The sequence below is a fragment of the Bufo bufo genome, chromosome 6, assembly GCF_905171765.1.
Source record: "Bufo bufo chromosome 6, aBufBuf1.1, whole genome shotgun sequence".
Taxonomy (NCBI): Eukaryota; Metazoa; Chordata; class Amphibia; order Anura; family Bufonidae; genus Bufo; species Bufo bufo.
In genome coordinates, this window is record NC_053394.1 from 158,250,892 (window position 1) to 158,274,379 (window position 23,488).

Here is a 23,488-nt window from a genome sequence, read left to right on the forward strand (position 1 = left end):
GATTTACACCCCATACACTAGAATACACCCAGATCTGTACCCTAAACCCCTAGAATCGCACCAGATTCCACTCCACCCCCCAGATACTCCTGCACTGCTCCCCATGTAGCTCAGTGTACCCCCGGACTGCACCACATCCTCCCTCACACTGCCGCCTGCAGACACACAGCTCATGCAGAGACAGTCTGTGTTTACCAGCACTTCCCACATTCGGTCATGTGACCATGAAGGAGCATGTGACCAGTGACGTCACAAACATCCGTCTGACAACTCCATTCTAGCTTCTACCGTTTTTTTTGTCGCACGGCCTTGATCAAGGGGCGGACTTCAGTGACACGGAACTGGCACGTCCATGTGTGTGACAGCGCTCCGTGCAGGGTCCGTGTCCTGCCCCGGCCTGCAGGTGCGTTCACACCCGTATCACTCCTGCTGAGACCCCAGGAAGCCGGAGGCCCGGAAACCGCAACCTGAGCCCGAAAGTCTCCGCTAGGACCGTTCTCTCATGGGGGAGGTCTGAGGACGGAGGCTGCCATGTTGTCATTGTACTCTATGGCTTTTGGGTGCTTTATTTGTCTTCTATGCTGGGCGCTAGATGGGTCAGGGCGGGGACTTCATGGCCCTGTTATTTGTCTGCTGCACTGATTTGTATGGACTCTGTATGGCCCTGTTATATACGGGCTCTGTATGGCCCTGTTGTGTATACGGGCCCTGTATGGCCCTGTTGTGTATACGGGCCCTGTATGGCCCTGTTGTGTATACGGGCCCTGTATGGCCCTGTTGTGTATACGGGCCCTGTATGGCCCTGTTGTGTATACGGGCCCTGTATGGCCCTGTTGTGTATACGGGCCCTGTATGGCCCTGTTGTGTATACGGGCCCTGTATGGCCCTGTTGTGTATACGGGCCCTGTATGGCCCTGTTGTGTATACGGGCCCTGTATGGCCCTGTTGTGTATACGGGCCCTGTATGGCCCTGTTGTGTATACGGGCCCTGTATGGCCCTGTTGTGTATACGGCCTCTGTATGGCCCTGTTGTGTATACGGCCTCTGTATGGCCCTGTTGTGTATACGGCCTCTGTATGGCCCTGTTGTGTATACGGCCTCTGTATGGCCCTGTTGTGTATACGGGCCCTGTATGGCCCTGTTGTGTATACGGGCCCTGTATGGCCCTGTTGTGTATACGGCCTCTGTATGGCCCTGTTGTGTATACGGCCTCTGTATGGCCCTGTTATTTTGGCACATTGTGATTTTTATGTTTGGACGGTTTATGGGCCTGTTATTTTGGCACTGTGTTATGTCTTCTTGACAGCAATTAATAGCCCTAAATGCCGCACTATTCTTACCATCAAAAGTGCAGGAATCCGTGACACAATGTCCTAGCACATGTGTGAATGTGGCCTACAGCAGTAGAGCCATCAGATGCCAAACATGGTAGCCAAAATATGAAACTAACAGCTACAAAAGCTTCTGGTTGGCAGTGGCACTACTCAGCGGCTCTGGCTCATGGCATAAGATTGTTGTAATGATGAAGCATCTCACTTAGTGAAAGTGAATCAGGTCTCGATCCGACCTGAAAGTTGCCGCAACTTGAGAGTCAAAGGAATCCTGCTGGTTTTCTAGCAGTTTTTGGGTCACGGTCACAACTGGGATGCTGCAGATCTACACTGTGATCTGTGGCCAAAGTCACCAGATAGCCCCAGCCTAGGTAGGAGGTAAAGACTCCTTCTCTACCAAGGGGTGGACATAACACAATCATATAGTCAGACACAGCAAACTGTTTAACCCTTAGGATACCGGAGTTTTTTGCGTTTTTATTTTTCTTCTTTATCTTGAGCCATAACTTTTTTATTCCGTTAATTTAGCCGTATGAGGGCTTATTTTTTGCGAGACAAGTTGTACTTTTTTAATGGCACCATTTAATATGGCATAGAATGTAGTGGGAAGCGGGAAAAAAATTCCAAATGGGGTGGAATTAGAAAAAACGCAAACATTTTTGGGAGTGTGTGTGTGACTTTTGATCAAATTTTCTTCAATTTTTTGGGTAAGAAGCAATGAAAAATGGCAGATTAGCCATTTTGACTTTTTTTTTTTTTCCCGTTACTCCATTCGCCTTATTGGAAAAATATTTTAATATTTTAATAGTACGGGCATTTTGGATGCGGTGATGCCCATGATGTTTATATTTTTTGCTATTTATGTATTTTTTTTATTCAACGTAAAGGGGGATGATTTCAACTTTAATATTTTATTTTTTATATATTTGTGTTTTTTTTTAACTTTTTTATGATTTTGAAGCTCTTATTTGAGCCTACAAAATCCTTAAAAAAAAATAAAATAAAATTATGAACAATCAGGGGTCTTTTAGACCTGCCGGTTGCGGTCATTAGCCGCGGGTCTCTGCTGTTTGAAACAGCAGTGACCTGCCGGCCACGACACCGCTGCACGCGCGAGCGGGCGGCATGCTTGCACTTCGCTCTGGAGCTGGTAGCAAACAGGTTCAATCTCGGTATGGCTGTGTTTGCATCTCTGGTAAACTGTTCTGGCAGAGAACAGCCTATCGTCAATTTTCTGGAGCTGGATTCAACAGATTACTGCTGAATCCATATTGACTATAATGGGATCTGGCAGTGATCTGGTTGTTTTCCTAAATGCCAGCTGTTGGCTGGATAAAAAACTTTTGGATCATCTCTAATGGAGATGTAAACACAGCCTAAGGCCCCCTGCACACGAACGTGTGGACCCCGTGGTCGTGCTGCGGCCCGCAAAATGCGGGCTGCAATGCACGAACACAGTCTGTGGGGCAGCCGCAGCGGATCGCGGACCCATTTACTTTAATGGGTCCGTGATCCGGCCGTTCCGCAAAAAGATAGGACATGTTCTATCTTTTTGCGTAACGGAAGTACGGGACGAAACCCCACAGAAGCACTCCATAGGGTTCCGTTCCGTGCTTCTGTTCCGCATCTCCGGATTTGCGGACCCATTCAAGTGAATAGGTTTGCATCCGTGATGCGGAATGCCCACGGAACGGCACCCGTGTATTGCGGGTCCGCAATACGGCAACAGGAAGCACACGTTCGTGTGCAGGGGGCCTAAGAGAAACAGAGAACACGTCTTCTCTTTTGAATCTGATCTGTGTTTTTGGGATAAAAAACAAACACACCAAATGTGACGCCACCACGTTGTGTTGAGCTGACCTTACATTGTTTACAGCATATTTTACCTGGTTTGTGGACCAGGGTAAGATTAGATCAGGCCTACCATAGAATATATAGGATAACATATTTTGCTCCCAGTGTTTGGACCTGGATGTCATTTCAGGTTTGTTGGTCAATAAAACAGGTTCTCCGTGTTCCTCCTAAAACTAAAAAGTATGGATGATGAGAATACCAAGTGAACATTTACATCAACCTGTGTCATCAGTCATTCCTCACTGATTTCTTTGACCTTCTTTACAGTAATGAAGAATTGATCTGAGAAGTGTGAGCCTTTTCAGCATAATTAAAGTAGACGCAGTGGGCCACCACAGTTTCTCTGCCTCGCTTATGATACCTAAAGAAACAAGAGAAGATCCTAGACCTCACTATTGACCTGCTGACTGGAGAGGTAAGCGCTGCTGGGACCTTATACAGTCACAATGAGGTATGATGTGTTTGGATGATGACTACATCGTTGTGTGTTTCAGGTTCCTGTAAGGTGTCAGGATGTCACTGTCTGTTTCTACTTGAAAGAGTGGGAGTATTTAGAGGATAAGGATCTCTACCAAGACGTCATGATGGAGGACAACCAACCCAACACATCACCGGGTAAGAATAGACTTTCACTAATTGTAAATTAGATGGAAGGTATGATAATGTAGATACAGACATGTAGTGTAAGTTAACATTGATTATCTCATGACAGTGCTGCCTATCAAAGAGGTGGTGTGTGTGTGTGTGTGTGGGGGGGGGGGGTAATATTGAACAGGCGGTTCTTGAAGTTGAAGTGCCGCAAATTAAAAATGTCGTACAGTCAGGTCCATAAATATTGGGACATCGACACAATTCTAACATTTTTGGCTCCATACACCACCTTAATGGATTTGCTTTAACTGCAGACGGTCAGCTTTTAATTTGAGGGTATTTACATCCAAATCAGGTGAACGGTGTAGGAATAACAACAGTTTGCATATGTGCCTCCCACTTGTTAAGGAACCAAAAGTAATGAGACAGAATAATAATCATAACTTTCACTTTTTAATACTTGGTTGCAAATCCTTTGCAGTCAATTACAGCCTGAAGTCTAGAACGCATAGACATCACCAGATGCTAGGTTTCATCCCTGGTGATGCACTGCCAGGCCTCTACTGCAACTGTCTTCAGTCCCTGCTTGTTCTTGGGGCATTTTCCCTTCAGTTTTGTCTTCAGCAAGTGAAATGCATGCTCAATCGGATTCAGGTCAGGTGATTGACTTGGCCATTGCATAACATTCCACTTCTTTCCCTTAAAAAACTCTTTGGTTGCTTTTGCAGTATGCTTTGGGTCATTGTCCATCTGCACTGTGAAGCGCGTCCAATGAGTTCTGAAGCATTTGGCTGAATATGAGCAGATAATATTGCCCGAAACACTTCAGAATTCATCCTGCTGCTTTTGTCAGCAGTCACATCATCAATAAATACAAGAGAACCAGTTCCATTGGCAGCCATACATGCCCACGCCATGACACTACCACCACCATGCTTCACTGATGAGGTGGTATGCTTAGGATCATGAGCAGTTCCTTTCCTTCTCCATACTCTTCTCTTCCCATCACTCTGGTACAAGTTGATCTTGGTCTCATCTGTCCATAGGATGTTGTTCCAGAACTGTGAAGGCTTTTTTAGATGTTTGGCAAACTCTAATCTGGCCTTCCTGTTTTTGAGGCTCACCAATGGTTTACATCTTGTGGTGAACCCTCTGTATTCACTCTGGTGAAGTCTTCTCCTGATTGTTGACTTTGACACACATACACTTACCTCCTGGAGAGTGTTCCTGATCTGGCAAACTGTTGTGAAGGGTATTTTCTTCACCAGGGAAAGAATTCTTCAGTCATCCACCACAGTTGTTTTCTGTGGTCTTCCGGGTCTTTTGGTGTTGCTGAGCTCACCGGTGCGTTCCTTCTTTTTAAGAATGTTCCAAACGGTTGTTTTGGCCACGCCTAATGTTTTTGCTATCTCTCTGATGGGTTTGTTTAGTTTTTTTCAGCCTAATGATGGCTTGCTTCACTGATAGTGACAGCTCTTTGGATCTCATCTTGAGAGTTGACAGCAACAGATTCCAAATGCAAATAGCACACTGGAAATAAACTCTGGACCTTTTATCTGCTCATTGTAATTGGGATAATGAGGGAATAACACACACCTGGCCATGGAAAAGCTGAGAAGTCAATTGTCCCATTACTTTTGGTTCCTTAACAAGTCGGAGGCACATATGCAAACTGTTGTAATTCCTACACTGTTCACCTGATTTGGATGTAAATACCCTCAAATTAAAGCTGACAGTCTGCAGTTAAAGCACATCTTGTTCGTTTCATTTTAAATCCATTGTGGTGGTGTATAGAGCCAAAAATTTTAGAATTGTGTCGATGTCCCAATATTTATGGACCTGACTGTATATCTTCTATATAAAAAGAATCTTCATATAAAAGAGGATCAAAAAAATATATATACCGTATTTTTCGCTTTATAAGATGCACTTTTTTTTCCCCCAAAAGAGGGGGGGAAATGACAATGCGTCTTATAAAACGATGGTTGACTTTTTTTTTACAGAGCTGACACTGATACATCGCCGGCCGCTATGCTGCACAGCGTGGCCGGCGATACATCAGTTACAGTGCGGGGAGGGAGGAGGGGCTGGAGGCAACTCACAGCGGGGCCCGGTGCAGTCACTGTATTACACCGGGCCCCGCGCACAGAAGTCTCTTTGTATGTAAAATCTTTCATTATTCCTGAATCAATCGCTCTCCTTTTGATAAACTAGCCTAATCGCCTGCATCAGTACTCACTATGAATGTAGTGTGCGGTCCCTCCGGCGCATGACTTCATCCTGCTCCTGCTTCATTAATGAAGTGGGAGGAGCGTGACTGACTGAGTGACGTCAGTCACACGCCGGCCGGACCGCACACTGCATTCATAGTGAGTACTGATGCAGCCGATTAGGCTAGTTTATCAATAGGAGAGCGATTGATTCAGGAATAATGAAAGATTTTACATACAAAGAGACTTCTGTGCGCGGGGCCCGGTGTAATATAGGGCCATGAGGGGGACACATATTGCATCCACACATATAGCATCTTATCCTGGCCCCCCTCATGGCCCTATGTGTCACAGCACACATCCCTCATAACAGTGCATCATCCATAGATCCCCCCCCCATAACAGTGCATCATCCACAGATTTCCCCCCCATAACAGTGTCATCCACAGATCCCCCATAACAGTGCGTCATCCACAGAGCCCCATAACAGTGTCATCCCCAGACCATTAGTTCAAAATCCACCAAAAGCACACCTTTTGGTTCAAAATATATTTTTTCTTATTTTCCTCCTCAAAAACCTAGGTGCGTCTTATAATAAGGTGCGCCTTATAAAGCGAAAAATACGGTATATATATAAAAAAAAATTATATGATCCTTCAGGCAGACATAAACGCCTCTAAGTTCTTTTATCGAGTATCTTAATTTGATTTTTGCAAGCAGTGAAACAAAGGGACAGTTGTCTATGCAAAATATAAAGGTCATTTATTATAAAACAAAGAATATAAAATCAATACAATTGCAAAACAAATGATGAAGTTACAAAATAATACCCAAAATATGCCACACGGTGGTGCTAACACACCCCTTTCTCACCAGCACAGTACAACTTAGTTACTTATGACAACCAGTGCCATACTTTTTAACAAACAGGCCAATAATTTATATACCAGGAGAAACGTAGGATCTTCTGTTTATCAAACAGGCTATAACAATAAAACACGGATTATACAGGAAAATAAATGTTATCCCTTGACTCTGTTTTCCTATGACCAATCAAAAATATATGATATTAATATGATAAAATATTCAGCTCGGCAATCAGACTATGGAAATAACTTTCCAAGGATTTAGTCCTCTTTTCAAATAATGTCAGATCTTCCATTACCAATATGCATCTTTGCTAAGAGAATAATCAGTATTATGGAGGCACCTAACACTATATATTCCCACAGTATGGGGACTCTTGGCTATATACCGAGAGAAATATCTTATTAATATCATGAGCAGTAAACACAATATACGTTACCGGGTCAGAGGTAGACAGAGTTCAGATGGGACCAGTTCTCAAGAACTTTCCTAGTAGTCCAAAAAAATAATCCAAGTTTCTTCTGGTGTAGTTTTCTTTCTTTTCTTGATCCCCTGATGCTCTGCACACGAGTAATTATTCCCCACCTTATCTAAGAATCATCTGGATTTGGGATTTCCAATCAGGTAAGGTGGGTGTATTTGCGTGTTAATAACACAATGATGTCATATTAACCCTTGACATGGCATAAAACAAATGGTAAAATAATATAATATTGTCCATCTGCCTCCAGATGGCACTGTGGTACTGCAGATGAATATCACAACCTTAAACATTAATTCTAAATGCCTAATAATACGTTCACATGACCTTCTTAACCTTTTTAATATACATAATTGAGGAAGGTCTTTTCCTGACACTTTTTTAATTTGGGAGGCATTGTCTTCTCCTATTTTTTTGAATAATATGTTAATAGATAACTGTGTATGTATAAGGGCCTTGATACTCGGCATCGGGACTTGTATACTTTACTTATCTACATGGATGAATAACTACCGTCTGAAATAACATTTAACTCTTCTCAGAAATCCAATTACCAGAAACTTACTTCAGTGTTTCTGTATCTTCTACAGGATACATTCTAAATGACACATACATGATATAATATATATATATATATATATATATATAATCGATACATTGTTACACATAAATAACACATGATATGAATTATTGGTTAAAATATGTTGGAAAAACTAAATATACCATACAGAAATATATATAATATAATTATAAATATATGAATTGGACCTCACACAGCAGGTGTGCCTTAAGGATATAAATTCTTATCTTGTCATGGCTTATCCATGAAACAACATTGTTCCCTTCAGACAGACATGTTTGAAGGAGCTAGTGTACTCCCCATAAATAAACCCATATCTTTAGCAATAACTTTTAAAATACAATGTCTGTTCATATTAACGATTATTCTTATATAAACTGAACTTGCCATGAACTCATCTTGGCTTCTTCAGCCACATAACAGAAGATTTTGGCTATAATATCATTAGATAAAATGGTATACTGATGAAAATGCACAGCAAGTATAAGTATCTGAGTAACTTTGACAAGTATCAAATTATGATAAATGATCAAAGCATCTCCTTGTGGGGTATTCCAAGTATACTGTGGTTTTACCTAATAAATGTGGTCCAAGGACAATCAACTGGTAAACCAGAAACAGGGTCATGGGCATGCAGGGCTTCTTGATGCACATCGGAAGCTAGGTGTCTCACATCTTAATGTGTTTGGGGCTGCGTAGCCACAGACCAGTCAGTGTACCGCTGCTGAGCCCTGCTTACCACCTAAAGCACCTATAGTTGGCATGTGAGCACCAAAACTGTTTATTTACATTATGTGGTCCGCTGGTGAGTTTACATTACTCTCCTGAGGACGAGGTGGCTCCAGGATGCACTATGGGAAGAAGGTGGAGCTACTGGGCGATGTTATAAGGGAAATCCTTGGGTTCTGGCACTTAAAGTTTCACAGATTTCAACCTAAACAAGCATATGTGGGATGTGCTGGAAAACAAGTCCAATCCTAGTAGGCCCTCACAACTTACAGGAGTTACAGGATCTTGTAGCATTTACCACAGGATATATTTAGAGGTCATGTGGTGTCAGTGCCTCAACAGGTCAAGCTGTTTTGGTAGTTAGAGGGACCTACTCAATATTAGGCAGGGAGTTATCACTCTATGGCTAAACGGTTTATATACATGGCAAGAAATCCATATGAAATAGAGTTATTGAGATTGATCACCCCAATAATAAAGTAAATGGGGTCCTGGGTCGCTCATCCCTCGTCTAGTTAGCAACATCCGTGAAAATCGTATCGCGTCCGCACTTGCTTGCGGATGCTATGCGATTTCTCGCCCATATTCCTTGGGGGACACAGAAGACCTTGGGTATAGCTCAGCTCCCTAGGAGGCGTGACACTAAGTGAAAACTGTTAAGCCCCTCCTCCACAGCTATACCCTCAGCCTGGAGAGAGAGACTGACAGTTTTTGCTTAGTGTCCAAGGAGGCAAGACACTCCCTGCTCCGCAGGGCTGTTTCTCCTTGTTGTTGTTTTTATTTTTTCCTTTTTAATTTTTAATTAAATTTTTGTTCTCTAGGGATACCAGAGACGCACTAGACCTCTCTGCTCTCCCGGGGTCGAGTTGCGCCAGTGCCGGTCACCCGCACTGCTGCCTCCCCCACAGAAGACAAGGTGGACCAGGGCAGCCTAGCTCCCCTGCATCCCGCCAGCGTAAGGGTCGCCCGCACGCCAAGTCCCTCTTCCAGCGTCCTAAACGCAAACAGGCCACAAGGGGGATATGTGCATGGTAACCACTGCGTTCGCGAAGAGCGGAACAGCCCGCCTAAGGGAGGGGGGATGCCCAAGGCTGGTACAGTCCGCAAGAAGCACTGCACAGTGTGGAGCCCATATATGCGGCCAGTACCGCAACCAGAAACATCACCACACCCTTGGAATCATCAAAGTGAAAAAAAACCTCTTCACCCTCCTTCTCTGGGAAACAGTATACACAGGGCTTCACTTACCACTTTTAAAACAATATATTAAGAATATGTCCCACAAGTGTCTCCAGCGTTGTCCTTAAATCCACAATCTCCTTATGTGATCTTTTATGTCGGCGTCTCTTCCCCTGTACAGCGGTGCATATCAATGTTTGATGGTCCCAGATAGAATGATAAACTGAAGTAGTTTTTATTTACTCACAAAGTCAGTAAACCAAACTCCTCAAATAAAGTCGTAAAAAATCTACGACAAACCTTTTCACCCGACCCAGGGTTTTGCATGTGTGGCGGCATCTTCCAGGGCATGGTTTGAATTCTCCCATTTGGTGTTTAAATATTTAACTAATAATTATTCTTCAGTTAATTTCATATGTGCACTTCATGTGTGTTTAAAGGCTATGTACACCTTTTGGGGGCAATTTTATTTTTATTACTGCATTGTGCTTATTTTGATATATTGTATGTTTGTAAATTTTAACTTGTATTTAATAAAATATTGATTTATTTTCATATAAATCTGTGTATGCTGTGTGCTTGCTATTTATTTGTTGGTGTTTATTATTTTGAGGTAAAAATCATTTTTTCAATTGGTCTTTATTAAAAATATGGAATCCTTTTTTGTTGTCTTTTCTGTCAGTTGGGGAGCAGACGGACTCCTTATCTCTGCTCTGACATTATAAATATTCATTAAAGCTTAATCCTTATCTTGCGTATAAGAATGTGACTTAAAGGGGTTCTGCAGTTTTTTTAGCATCTGATAGGCGGGGGTCCGACACCCGGGACCCCTGCCGATCAGCTGTTTGAGAAGGCAGCAGCGCTGGCAGTAGTGCCGCGGCCTTCTCGCTATTTAGTGCAGGCCCAGTGACATCACGACTAGTATCAATGGCCTGGACGGGGCTAAGCTCCATTCAGGTGAACAGAGCTTAGCCCCGCCCAGGCCATTGATACTAGTGGTGACGTCACTGGATCTGCGGTAAACAACGAGAAGGCCGTGGCACTACTGCCAGCGCCGCTGCCTTCTCAAACAGCTGATCGGCAGGGGTCCCGGGTGTCGGACCCCCGCCGATCAGATGCTGATGATCTATCCAAAGGATAGATCAGTTTAAAAAAACTGCAGAACCCCTTTGAATAAGTGTTTGACCTCTCAGTAGTTTAGAGATGAGGGTTATTAAAGTGAGTACCAGTCACACAGCTAGAAAAACAGTTAACCCTTTGTGACAGAATGGCTTAATATTTTTAATAAAAGCCAATTAAAAATATGATTTTTAGCCAGAATTGAGTAAAATGCAATCATAAGCAAAAATTGCCTCCAAAGGTGTACATAGCCTTTAAATCTAACATAATATACATCCAGGACAAACGGGCAAGTTTTTTTAATTTTTTTTTATTTATCAGAATGTATTTAACATTTTCTTTCAATTTGCAAACATGAAAAAGAAAATAGAAATCCTTCATGAGATCTAGGATTGAGTATACACAGTCCGGTTGATCATTCAGACAGATATTAAGATATTTTCATAAACGGCAACCAGCTTTCAATAATAAAGGCACGTTATACAGAGATATACCCATTCAATTGTGGTACAAAAGAGTATTGAATAAATCACCCCTCAACCGCCCACCCCCTTTCCAGCGACAATATGGGCACTCTACCGCCAACACAGGTACAATGTATCATGGCATCGAGGAAGACGCAGCCGACACCCTAAGTATAAGCCCATCCCCTCCTCTTACCATTAAAAGCTATTCTCGGGGCTTCTCCACTCCAGATCCTCCACCATAATTTCCCTTCCCAATCTCAGTCTCGTACATGCATGACCCAGAACTCTATGTATCACTGAAACCACTCCTCCCAACACAGCCCAGATACTCATATGCCATATCACATCACAGTAGTCCTATAAGATACCCACTTGTCCAAAATTTTGGAAAACTTGGCTAAGCATTGCCTTTTAATATATACCCCATTCTCCAGGCGGATAATCTCGTCCATTCTGTTCATAAAAAATTCAGCCCCAGATGGTGGCTGAGGTCTAAGCCAGTATTTAGCAATTAGTTTCCTGGCCTGGAAGAGCAGACGCTGCACCCCCAGACGTGAATTACGGTTTTTAATGTCCAATATTCGCAACACACATGCCCTCGGACCAGGCGGAACTTGAATGCTTCTTTAACCCCTTAGCGCTCTTTTTGACTTGTGTATACTCGCCATGGAGCGCCAAGTAGCAGTGCTCCATGACGAGTATACATCATGGCATTAAACTGTCACCATGTCTGCAGACATGGTGACAGCGCTGAGACCCCGGCTGTTACACACAGCCAGGGATCTCGGCTAACTGGCCCGGGACCAATGAGGGCGGTCCCGGGCCGGCGATCGCTCTGATTGGGTAGTCTGTACAGACTATCAGAGGATTCAAATGCCGGCTGAAAAGTTCTGATCCCCACAGTCTGTGGTCTGCTTGAAACGGCTGACATCGGTGCTGGCACCGATGTCAGCCCTTTAACCCCTTCCATGCCCTGGTCCATAGGCTGTATGGAAGGGGTTAAGAGATGGAGGGAGCTCCCTCTCCCATCAGACTGCTGCTGTGCTGTGGCAGCGGCCGATGCTTGATGGAAGCACCCTCCCTCCCACATCCGGCCGTTGCGCTGTTGTGGCAGGGCCGGATGGTTACCATGGCAACCGGACGCCTTCACAGGCTTCCGGCTTGCCATGGTATAGCTGTTCAGGCTCCTGCCTATTTCACACGACCGTTTTTTTTCCTGTTTACTGGCCGTTTTTTGCGTTCCGTATACGTAACCATCCATTTCAATGGTTCCGCAAGAAAAACGGAATGTACTCCGTATGCATTCCGTTTCCGTATTTCATTTTTTCTGTTCCGTTGAAAGATAGAACATGTCCTATTATTGCCCGCAAATCATGTTCCGTGGCTCCATTCAAGTCAATGGGTCCGCAAAAAAAACGGAACGTATGTCTTCCGTATCTGTTCCATTTTTGCGGAACCATCTATTGAAAATTTTATGCCCAGCCCAATTTTTTCAATGTAATTACTGTATACTGTATATGCCATACGGAAAAACAGAAACGAAAACTGAAAAACAGACCGCAAAACACTGAAAAAGCCATACGGTCGTGTGAAAGAGGCCTGTGAGTGACAATACTGCAGTGTATTGTAAACCATCAGACCCACTGGATCGTTAAGAACCAACTGGGTCTGGGTAAATATTTTTTTTAAAAAAAGGAAAAAACAAAGTGGGAAAAAAATTCTTCTTATAGCCACACATTTATAATTGATTAAAAAAAGAAAAAATACACTACAAATGTTTTTGTTATCATCGCGTCTGTAATCAAACCGTCACCTCATCCCGAAAAAAGAAGAGCCCCTACATGAGACAATCGCCCAAAAAATTTTAAAAAATATGGCCTTCAGAAAATGGAGACAATTTTTTTTTTTTCAAAAATGCTGTTATTGTGTAAAACTTTAATAAATAAAAAAAAAGTAGACATATCAGGTATTGCAGTGGCAAAAAAGCCATTTTTTTTTGTCACCTAACATCACATAAAGTGCAACACCAAGAGATCAAAAAGGCGTATGCACTCAAACTGTCACCTCATCCCGCAAAAAATGAGAACCTACCTAAGACAATCGGTCAAAAAATAAAAAGGCTATGGCTCTTAGGCTGAGTTCACACGAACGTGTGTGACCCGTGCCTGTGCTGCGGCCCGCAAACAGCGGGCCGCAATGCACGATCGCCTGCCGTAGGTCAGCCGCATCGGATCGCGGACTAATTCACTTTAATGGGTCCGCGATCCGCCCGTTCCGCTAAAAGATAGGACATGTTCTATCTTTTTGCGGAACGGAAGTACGGGACGTGACCCCACGGAAGCACTCCGTAGTGCTTCCGAGGGGTCCCGTCCCGTGCGGCCGTTCCACGATTCCGGATTTGCGGACCCATTGAAGTGAATGGGTCCGCATCCGTGATTCGGAATGCACACAGAACTGTGGCCGTGTATTGCAGCCCGCGATTTGCGGGCCGCAATACGGCCACGGATCACACACGTTCGTGTGAACTTAGCCTTATACTATGGAGACACTAAAACATCATTATATATATATTTTTTTAAATGCTATTATTGTGTAAAACTTAAATAAATAAGAAAAAGTATACATATTCAGTATTGCCATGTCTGTAACGATCTGGTCTATAAAAATGTCACATGACCTAACCCCTCAGGTGAACGCTGTAAAAATAAATAAATAAAAAACTGCTAATACAACCAATTTTCTGGTCACCTTGCCCCATAAGGTGTAATAATGAATGATCAAAAAATCCATATGTACACAAAAATAGTATCAATAAAAGTGTCAACTCTTCCTGCAAAAAACGAGCCACTGCACAAGACGATCGGCAGAAAAAGAAATATGGCGTTCAGAAAATGGAGACACAAAAACATAATAAAGCATTTTTGAAAAAAAATTATGTCAAACTGAAACAAACAAAGAAAGTAGACATATTTGATATCATTGCGTCCGTAACAACCTGCTCTATAAAAATAGCACATGATCTACCCTGTCAGATGAATTTTGTAAAAAATAAACTGTGCCAAAACAGCCATTTTTTGGTTACCTTGCCTCACAAAAAACGTAATATAGAGCAATTAAAAATCATATATACCCCAAAATAGTACCAATAAAACTGGCACCTTATCCCCTAGTTCCTAAAATGGGGTCACTTTTTGGGAGTTTTTACTGCAAGGTGCATCTGGGGGGCTTCAAATGGGACATGACATCTAAAAACCGGTCCAGCAAACTTTTCTTGTGCGCCCTGCCGTGTGCCCTTACATCAGTTTACGACCACATGTGGGGTGTTTATGTAAACCGCAGAATCAGGGTAATAAATATGGAGTTTTGTTTGGCTGTTTAACCCTCGATGTGTTAAAGAAAAAAATGGAGGCACGAAATGGCACTCTATGTGCTCTTTCAATGGCAAATACACGAGTCAGAGAGTCCTTGCCAAATTTAAGGGTCGGCCAATCTTCAAAAAACACCACTGCTTCAGACCCCTCAGCCTTTTTTGGGACCCCATCACCCTGAGATTATTTCTGCGAATCGTTGGTTTTGGACATCAATAAAGACACTTTATGTATAATTCTGCCAAGATCACTCTTCACTGGGGGTAGCTGATCCTCAATAGTGCTCACTCTATCTTCCACCTCCTTAGGACTAGTGTTGAGCGAACTTCTGTTTTAAGTTTGGCGTCTAAAGTTCGGCTTCCGGTTAGCGGAGAATCCCGATATGGATTCCGAATTCCGTTGTGGTCTGTGGTAGCGGAATCAATAATCGGCCATTATTGATTCCGCTACCACGGACCACAACGGAATTCGGAATCCATATCGGGATTCTCCGCTAACCGGAAGCCGAACTTTAGACGCCGAACTTAAAACAGAAGTTCGCTCAACACTACTTAGGACTCTTTCACACGAGCGGATGCCGTGCGTGGAATCCGCTGTGTGAAAGAATGCCAAACCCCGCTCCGGACAGCAGAGACATGGAGCATTAACATGATTGATAATGCTCCGTGCCTCTCTGATCTTTTTACTACAAAATCACAGTGACATAAAGTTGTCACAGTGATTTTGTAGTAAAAAGGTCACAGAGAGGCACGGAGCATTATCAATCCTGTTAATGCTCCATGTCTCTGCTGTCCGGAGCGGGGTTTGGCATTCTTTCACGCAGCGGATTAGCCGCATGGCATTCGCTCGTGTGAAAGAGCCCTTAATCCTCTTATTCACCTGCCTGAGGTCTTGTCTGGGGAGACATTTTCCTGTAAGCTGCCCATATTTGTATTAAGAATGTGTAGAGAGCTGCTGGAGTGTTTCACCGCATTAAAAATATCTGTGATGGTGGGCTAATTTCCAGGAGCAGCAGGGTTCTCCAGCTCCATGTGTGTAGCTGATGTCTCAACTACGGGGGCGCTTTCCTGCTCTTCTCGCCCCTCTGCTGATGATGTGGCCGCCATCTTGGGGACCATGTATGTCCTTTCAGGGCCTGCAGATTGGTCTTGTGTGGGCTCATCCCCTGAGGGTTTTGCTGGGGAACTGTCACGGGGGGGAGTGGGGAAACCCCCCCCCCCCCCCCCCACACACCGTACAATGTCACCACTTACTAGGCCATAGACAGGGAAAAGGGAGCTGGTCACCTCCTAAAGTTTCCCTTAAATAGCCCTAGTCTCCTGGCTGTATGAGCCGCCTTCAATAGTAAGGGGGCTTATACCCACGAACCTAGAAGTCTAGAAATCCCTGCATTACCCTCAACATCGTGACAGGGCAGAGACCTCCTGTTCATCCATCTCCACGGATGAAAGGCGTCTCCAGCGGCCCAGTAGCTAACAGGGAGAAAGACAGAATGCAGCAACTGCACGGCAAGTAAATAAACAGTGTAACAACAGAACACTAGCCAACACTTACCTGCCACAGCAGAGATAGAAAGATGGCACCAAACATCTACCCGGACCTCCATGCGAACAACTGATACACGGAAGCTCCAGGCAGTGCTGCATACAGGCTAATGGTTCACCCCTCCGAGGAAACCAGCCCCCTTCCGGAGGTAACACACACAAAAGGGGAAAACGTCAAACGTCCATGCAGGCCAGTACACACCTACATGAAACAAACACGCAGATGTATCACAAACCTCCTTCTAACAGGGTCTAACCTTCCCCCTCTTCCTCTTTATGGGCGCAGGGTTGTCAGTATGTCCGAGCCCAGGCCCCAGGCCCCGAAGCAGGCAGTCCCTTCTGTGCGTCATTTTGCTTGTTCATCGTGTCGTGCAAAATTTCCATCCCCGCAGTCAGACTCCCTCTGCTTTGCATGTGCTGCGCCGCCATCAAGTGGCTCGACCCCGGACCCAATGGTCCCTGCTGCCCAGCCTATGGCAGAACCGGAGTGGGCGCGTTCCCTGTCCAGGGTGGTACAGAAGGTCTCCAATACCAACAAAGCCATTATGGAGATATTGACGCCTTTGTCGGCAAGGCAGTCCTCTGACCGGTCCAATTCTGGGGATCAGGGGACTCGTGCCCATCACGGCCGTCCCGCAAAATTGGCCAGAACATCCTCCCCAAAAAGGGTGTCTGTGTCTCCCATTTCCTTGGCCTCTCCTCCTCTTACTAGAGAGTCTCACTCCGACGTGTCCTCAGTGGAAGAGGCATGTTCCGAGGAGAGAGGGTCAGGTGAGGATGTGGTCTCGCGGATGTGGTCTCGCCAGAGGGTCAGTCGTCCAAACTGTCCTCCATGGTGGACAATCTTATTACGGCGGTTACAGAGACGTTGTAGGTTGAGGACCCTGCACCTTCATCTGCCAGCTCGGGTTTGTTGTGCATTTTCATACGTATACAATATTATCTAATGACATTATAACCAAAATGAATGCTCATTGCCTTTAAAGGGCTTCTGTCAGCCCACTAAACCGTTTTTTTTTTTTTTTTGTTTAATAATAATCCCTACACTGCGATCTCTGCATAGATAAGTAAAATAATAATTTTCGTTCAGTAGAATTTGCTAAAACGCTATTTTTATAATATGTAAATTACCTTGCTACCAGCAAGTAGGGCGGCTACTTGCTGGTAGCAGCCGCATCCTCCGATCGTAATGACGCCCCCTCCGCTTGTTGATTGACAGGGCCAGGGAACGGAATCGTTCTCTGCTGGCCCTGCCTGTTTTCATTCAATATCTGGCGCCTGCGCCGCGGCCGTACCTATCTTCAATCTGCGCAGGCGCACTGAGAGGCGGCCACTCACTCGGCCACTCCATCCTCAATGCGCCTGGGGAGGGCGACCGACCGTCTCCGCTCCCAATACAGTGTCCTGATGCTGGGGAAAGGAGACTGGGCTCTCTATTCCCTGCTGGACACTCTGCCGCTGGGGAATGGAGACTGGGCTCCCAATTCCCAAAAAATCACTCTGCTGCTGGGGGGCAGGAACAACTACCTCTGCCCCCTGTAACTCAGCCTGCCGCTGGGGAGGGAGGACGCTGCTCTCCTCTCCCTGCATTTCACACTGCCTTCCCGGCATATCACTCTGCTGCTGGGGGGCAGGAACAACTACCTCTGCCCCCTGTAACTCAGCCTGCCGCTGGGGAGGGAGGACGCTGCTCTCCTCTCCCTGCACTTCACACTGCCGCTGGGGAATGGAGACTGGGCTCCCAATTCCCTGCAGGACCGGTGGAGAGACCTCGGTCCCATCTCTACCGGCCACCTGGGGTCCTTCCCAGTAACACTCTACAATATCTGCCCAGCTGAATGGGTCTGGATCTGGGTCTGTCACCTTACCGTCCTGCTGAGCCTTCTCAATGGAGTGGAAGAGATCTCGGTAGTCCTGCTCCAGTTCCCACTCCAGGGTTGCTAGGTGAGCCAGGTCTTGCTCTACCTCATGGGGGTCATCCCACTCATGCCTAGCCTCCCTCTCATAGAAAATGTCCTGAAGTCTGGACTGTGCAGGGCTCCCGAAGTCAGGCTCTGCAAAGGACTCCCATAACAAGCCAGGACCATCAAACGCCTCTCCCTCTAGCTTGTCATGTTCGGCTGTCCAGGGTATATACCTTGCCATATACCACCAAAGCGCCTGGTATGCATCCTCCAGCCATAGCTCCTGCCATACCCGGTGCTCTAGATCCTTCACCCATTCCTCCAGGGGCTGCTGTCCCAGGAAGGGCATCCGCAGGGCCACTTGCTTCTGCAACCGCTGCTCTTCACTGGGGAGACTCTCACCCCGCTGGTATTGTACACTATCCAGGGCCTGGTACCAGATGCCTTTCCTTAATGCATCCCGGCCATCCAGGTCCTCCTCCTCGTATAACACTGCTGGTTCCATCCTGTTGCTTTTAGGGTCGCTGTACTGGGACATGCGTTGCCTTTAAATTGTAGAATCCAAAGAAATGGTGTCTCCTGTAGCTGTCCTTCTGGCTGTAGGAACGATCCCACTGCTGCCACCAATGTAACGGACCGTTTCAGCAGACAAGGGGTTAAAATCCGTTTAGGCGATAAGCCCCTTTCTGAGAGACAGGCACAGCTACTGCAGGATACACCAAACTCCCGAACTGGATACAAAATAGCACTCCAAACTGGAACCTCACGAATAGCTGCTAGCAGACGAACAGGAAAAGCATACAATCAGCTTACACTCCTGGTAATCAGTCTCAGTGAATCCCCCCAATAACGAGACAAGGCTCCGTGTTGAGGGTCAAGCAGTGGTCTGAGGTGCTGGCACACCCAGCCTGGTTTTTATTACAGTTGTTGCAAATACAGGTCCGCCCACAGGGGTTTGAAATACAGCCAATCAATATGTTACAACACATACAATGTAAGTACACGCCCCTAGGGGACCAGAAGGAAGACTTGTGACATAGGACCGATACAACATATCCCCACAATGCATCATGGTCTCCTCCTCTCTGTCCCGGAGACAACCTGAGGAGCAATTCAATTATCTCTGAGGACAAAGGGAGATCGCCAATACACATGTGAGGACAACAGAACAGACATCACCATTTAAACACACAATGGGACAATGGCACAATAGAAACACACCCAGCATTTTCCTCCCAAGCTGACAAGTTACACTTATTATAAATTGTTACAACTTTGTGAGTTTACATTGGCCATACATATAACTTACATCAATTTAAACAGTATCGATTTAAATAGATATTATACCATGTATTTATCATTAGAAACATTGAAGTAAGTTTATATTAATTGGATTTCTGAGAAGAGTAAATGTTATTTCAAAACAATAGTTATTCATGGATGTAGATAAGTAAAATGTACAAGTTCCGATGCCAAGCATCAAAGCCGTTGTATAAATTTTTTATCAAGTCATTTCAAAAAGCTAGGAGAAGTCAGTGACTCCAACAAGTCCAGGATATAGGTAATAAAAAATGTCAGGAAAAGACCTTCCTCAATGATGTATATTAAAAAGGTTAAGAAGGTCATGTGAACGTATTAGATATTTAGTTTTGATGCTTAAAAGTTGTGATGTTCATCTGCAGTACCACAGTGCCATCTGGAGGCAGATGGACAATATTATATTATTTTATCATTAGTTTTATGCCATATTAGGAGTTAATATGACATCATGGTGTTATTAGCATGCGAATACACCCACCTTACCTGATTGGAAATCCCTAATCTAAAGGGGATGATTCTTAGATAAGGGGGGGAATAATTACTCGTGTGCGGAGCAGCAAGAGATCCATTAATCCATCCATCCATCCATCCCATTCATTCAATCAAGACCAAAAGAAAACTTAAGAAGAAAACTTTATCAGAAGAAACTTGGAATATTTTTTGGATTACTAGGAAAGTTCTTTAGAACTGGTCCCATCTGAACTCTGTCTACCTTTGACCCGGTAACGTATATTGTGTTTACTGCTCGTGATATTAATAAGATATTTCTCTCGGTATATAGCCACGAGTTCCCATACTGTGGGAATATATAGTGTTAGGCGCTTCCATAATGCTGTTTATTCTCTTAGCAAAGATGCATATTGTTAATGGAAGATCTGACATTATTTGAAAAGAGGACTAAAACCCTTGGAAAGTTATTTTCCATAGTCTGATTGCCGAGCTGAATATTTTATCCAATTAATATCATATATTTTTGATTGGTCATAGGAAAACAGAGTCAAGGGGTAACAGTTATTTTCCTGTATATCCGTGTTTTATTGTTATAGCCTGTTTGATAAACAGAAGATCCTAAGTTTCTCTTGGTATATGAGTCTGTTTGTTAAAAGTATGACACTGGTTGTCATAAATCACTAAATCATACTGTGCTGGTGAGATAGGGGTGTGTTAGCACCACCGTGTGGTACATTTTGGGTATTATTTTGTAACTTCATAATTTGTTTTGTGTAACGGACCGTTTCAGCAGACAAGGGGTTAAAATCCGTTTATGCGATAAGCCCCTTTCTGAGAGACAGGCACAGCTACTGCAGGATACACCAAACTCCCGAACTGGATACAAAATAGCACTCCAAACTGGAACCTCACGAATAGCTGCTGGCAGACGAACAGGAAAAGCATACAATCAGCTTACACTCCTGGTAATCAGTCTCAGTGAATCCCCCCAATAACGAGACAAGGCTCCGTGTTGAGGGTCAAGCAGTGGTCTGAGGTGCTGGCACACCCAGCCTGGTTTTTATTACAGTTGTTGCAAATACAGGTCCGCCCACAGGGGTTTGAAATACAGCCAATCAATATGTTACAACACATACAATGTAAGTACACGCCCCTAGGGGACCAGAAGGAAGACTTGTGACATAGGACCGATACAACATATCCCCACAATGCATCATGGTCTCCTCCTCTCTGTCCCGGAGACAACCTGAGGAGCAATTCAATTATCTCTGAGGACAAAGGGAGATCGCCAATACACATGTGAGGACAACAGAACAGACATCACCATTTAAACACACAATGGGACAATGGCACAATAGAAACACACCCAGCATTTTCCTCCCAAGCTGACAAGTTACACTTATTATAAATTGTTACAACTTTGTGAGTTTACATTGGCCATACATATAACTTACATCAATTTAAACAGTATAACTTGGGGACAAACCTATCCAAAATTCACTTGAATAGGTTCAGGGGTTTAAAAGTTAGTATATGGCCCATAATCCAGGGGCAAGAGGCCAGCAGCCAGTCCTCTCCAAAACCCAGTGGCGAGGTTGGTTTCGCCACATTTTGCAATTGTATTGATTTTATATTCTTTGTTTTTATAATAAGCGATTATATATTTTGCATATGCAATTGTCCCTTTGTTTCACTGCTTGCACAAATCAAATTAAGATACTCGATAAAAGAACTTAGAGGCGATTATGTCCGCCTTAAGGATAATATAATTTTTATGTTTTTTTTTATCCTCTCTTTTATATGAAGATTCTTTTTATATAGAAGATATATGACAGGTTTTTCCTTCAGAAGGTCCCGTCGCTCGCATAAATGTTTCCCCAACCATCAGGAGTTTAATTCCTCTCTGGACAAGGAGTGGAATTTTCCTGATAGATGTTTTGTTTTGCCAAAACGCTTAAACGTCCTTTATCCATTTCCGGAGGATTTGACTAATAAATGATCATTCTCCCCTATAGTGGATCCGCCAGTTTCCCGCTTGGCTAAGCATACTACCTTGCCAATGGTGGATGGGGCTTCTTTCTCTGACATCAGGGATAAGAAACTGGAAGCGTTTGCAAAGTCTTCTTTTGAGGCAGTGGGCACAGCACTGCAGCCGGTATTTGCTTCGACTTGGGTAAGCAAGGCGATGGGGCAGTGGGCGAATAATTTACGTCAGGGTCTCGACTCGGGAGTCCCCTCGGGGGAACTACCAGATATTTGTGAAGCATCTTTATGGCTCGTTCGTCTGCCCTGTTGGTTTCTATCTGCTGTACCCTATGGCTCTCCTGCTGGGCTGCAGATAATGCTTCAAAGCGGACCCTGATGGCCCTCCTCTTTACCGTCAACAGACTTTTTGGTAAGCGCCTGGATGAGATCATTTCGGACGCTACAGGGGGTAAGAGCGCGCATTTACCACAGAACAGGGGGCGGTCTAATAGGTCAAAAAAGTGAAAGCCTTTTTTTTTGCCCCTTTCAGAATTTTTCCAGCCTCAAGAGGGCGTCCGACAAGCTGGCCACAGATCAGAAGTGCAAACCTTCCTTCAAACCCCTCCCTTCCTGGCGTTCCCGTCAACAGGGTGCCAAGTCCTATAACCCTAAGCCCTCCGCGGCATGACAGGCAGCTCCGGGCGCCCTCTGTTCGGGCGGGAGGCCTGCTTCTTTTATTTCGGCATGTCTGGCTGGCTCACGTCTTGGATGCATGGCTAAGGGAGCTCATTGCAGAGGGCTACAAGCTGGAATTCGTCTTCCCCTTCGTCCCAGTTTTTTGGGTCGTCACCTCCGGCCTCACCCTCAGCCGCAAATTTTTTTCAGGCAATTTGCACGCTACTGCGGCAGTTGGTGATTGTTCCGGTTCCCGCGCAAGACAGTTTTCGGAGGTTTTACTATAATCTCTTTGTCATCCCCGGATGGTGGGCCCTTAGATGGTGGTTGGTCTCTCCAATGTTGACCTCGAGCCGCTCGTTCCTTCCTCTCCGGTGGACTGTGTTAACAACGGACGCAAGCCTTAGGGGTTGGGGGGGAGTGTTGGAAAATCTCAAGGTTCAAGGAGTATGGTCACGCGAGGAACGCTCCCTTCCAATCAATATTCTGGAGTTGAGGGCGATTCGTCGATGGCGGAGATGGCACTGATTCTCAGCTGGGTGGAGTAACATGTTCACATTCCCGGCGTCGACAACTGGATATCCGACTTCCTCAGCCTAGAGCGTCTCGATCCCGGCGAGTGGGCTCTTTTACCCGCAGTTCTTTCGAGCCATCTGCGAGAGGTGGGGTCGACCAGACGTGGATCTCATGGCCTCCCGCTTCAACAAGGTCGAGGACTTTGTCGGACTGTCCAGGGACCCCAGGGCCCTGGCGTGCGATGCGCTGCTGATTCCGTGGAGTTAGTTCACGTTTCCTTACATGTTCCCGCCTCTTCCTCTCATTCCGCGTCTCCTCTGCAAAATCAGGTCCGAAGG

At 44.9% G+C, this 23,488-nt stretch overlaps 1 protein-coding gene across 4 annotated transcripts in view; it reads left to right on the plus strand.

Moving 5' to 3' along the window:
• The first annotated feature begins 258 nt into the window (after window positions 1–258).
• LOC121005405 (gastrula zinc finger protein XlCGF8.2DB-like) overlaps window positions 259–23,488 on the plus strand; it is a 37,713-nt gene continuing 14,483 nt past the window's right edge. For all 4 annotated transcript variants that reach the window (XR_005779931.1, XR_005779932.1, XM_040438150.1 and 1 more), the window contains exons 1-3: window positions 259–403; window positions 3,453–3,600; window positions 3,680–3,800. Coding sequence is in view for 2 of the 4 variants with exons in the window: in XM_040438150.1 (XP_040294084.1) it covers window positions 3,767–3,800 (34 nt within the window). In the remaining 2 variants the exon portion in view is untranslated. The remainder of the gene's footprint in view (window positions 404–3,452; window positions 3,601–3,679; window positions 3,801–23,488) is intronic.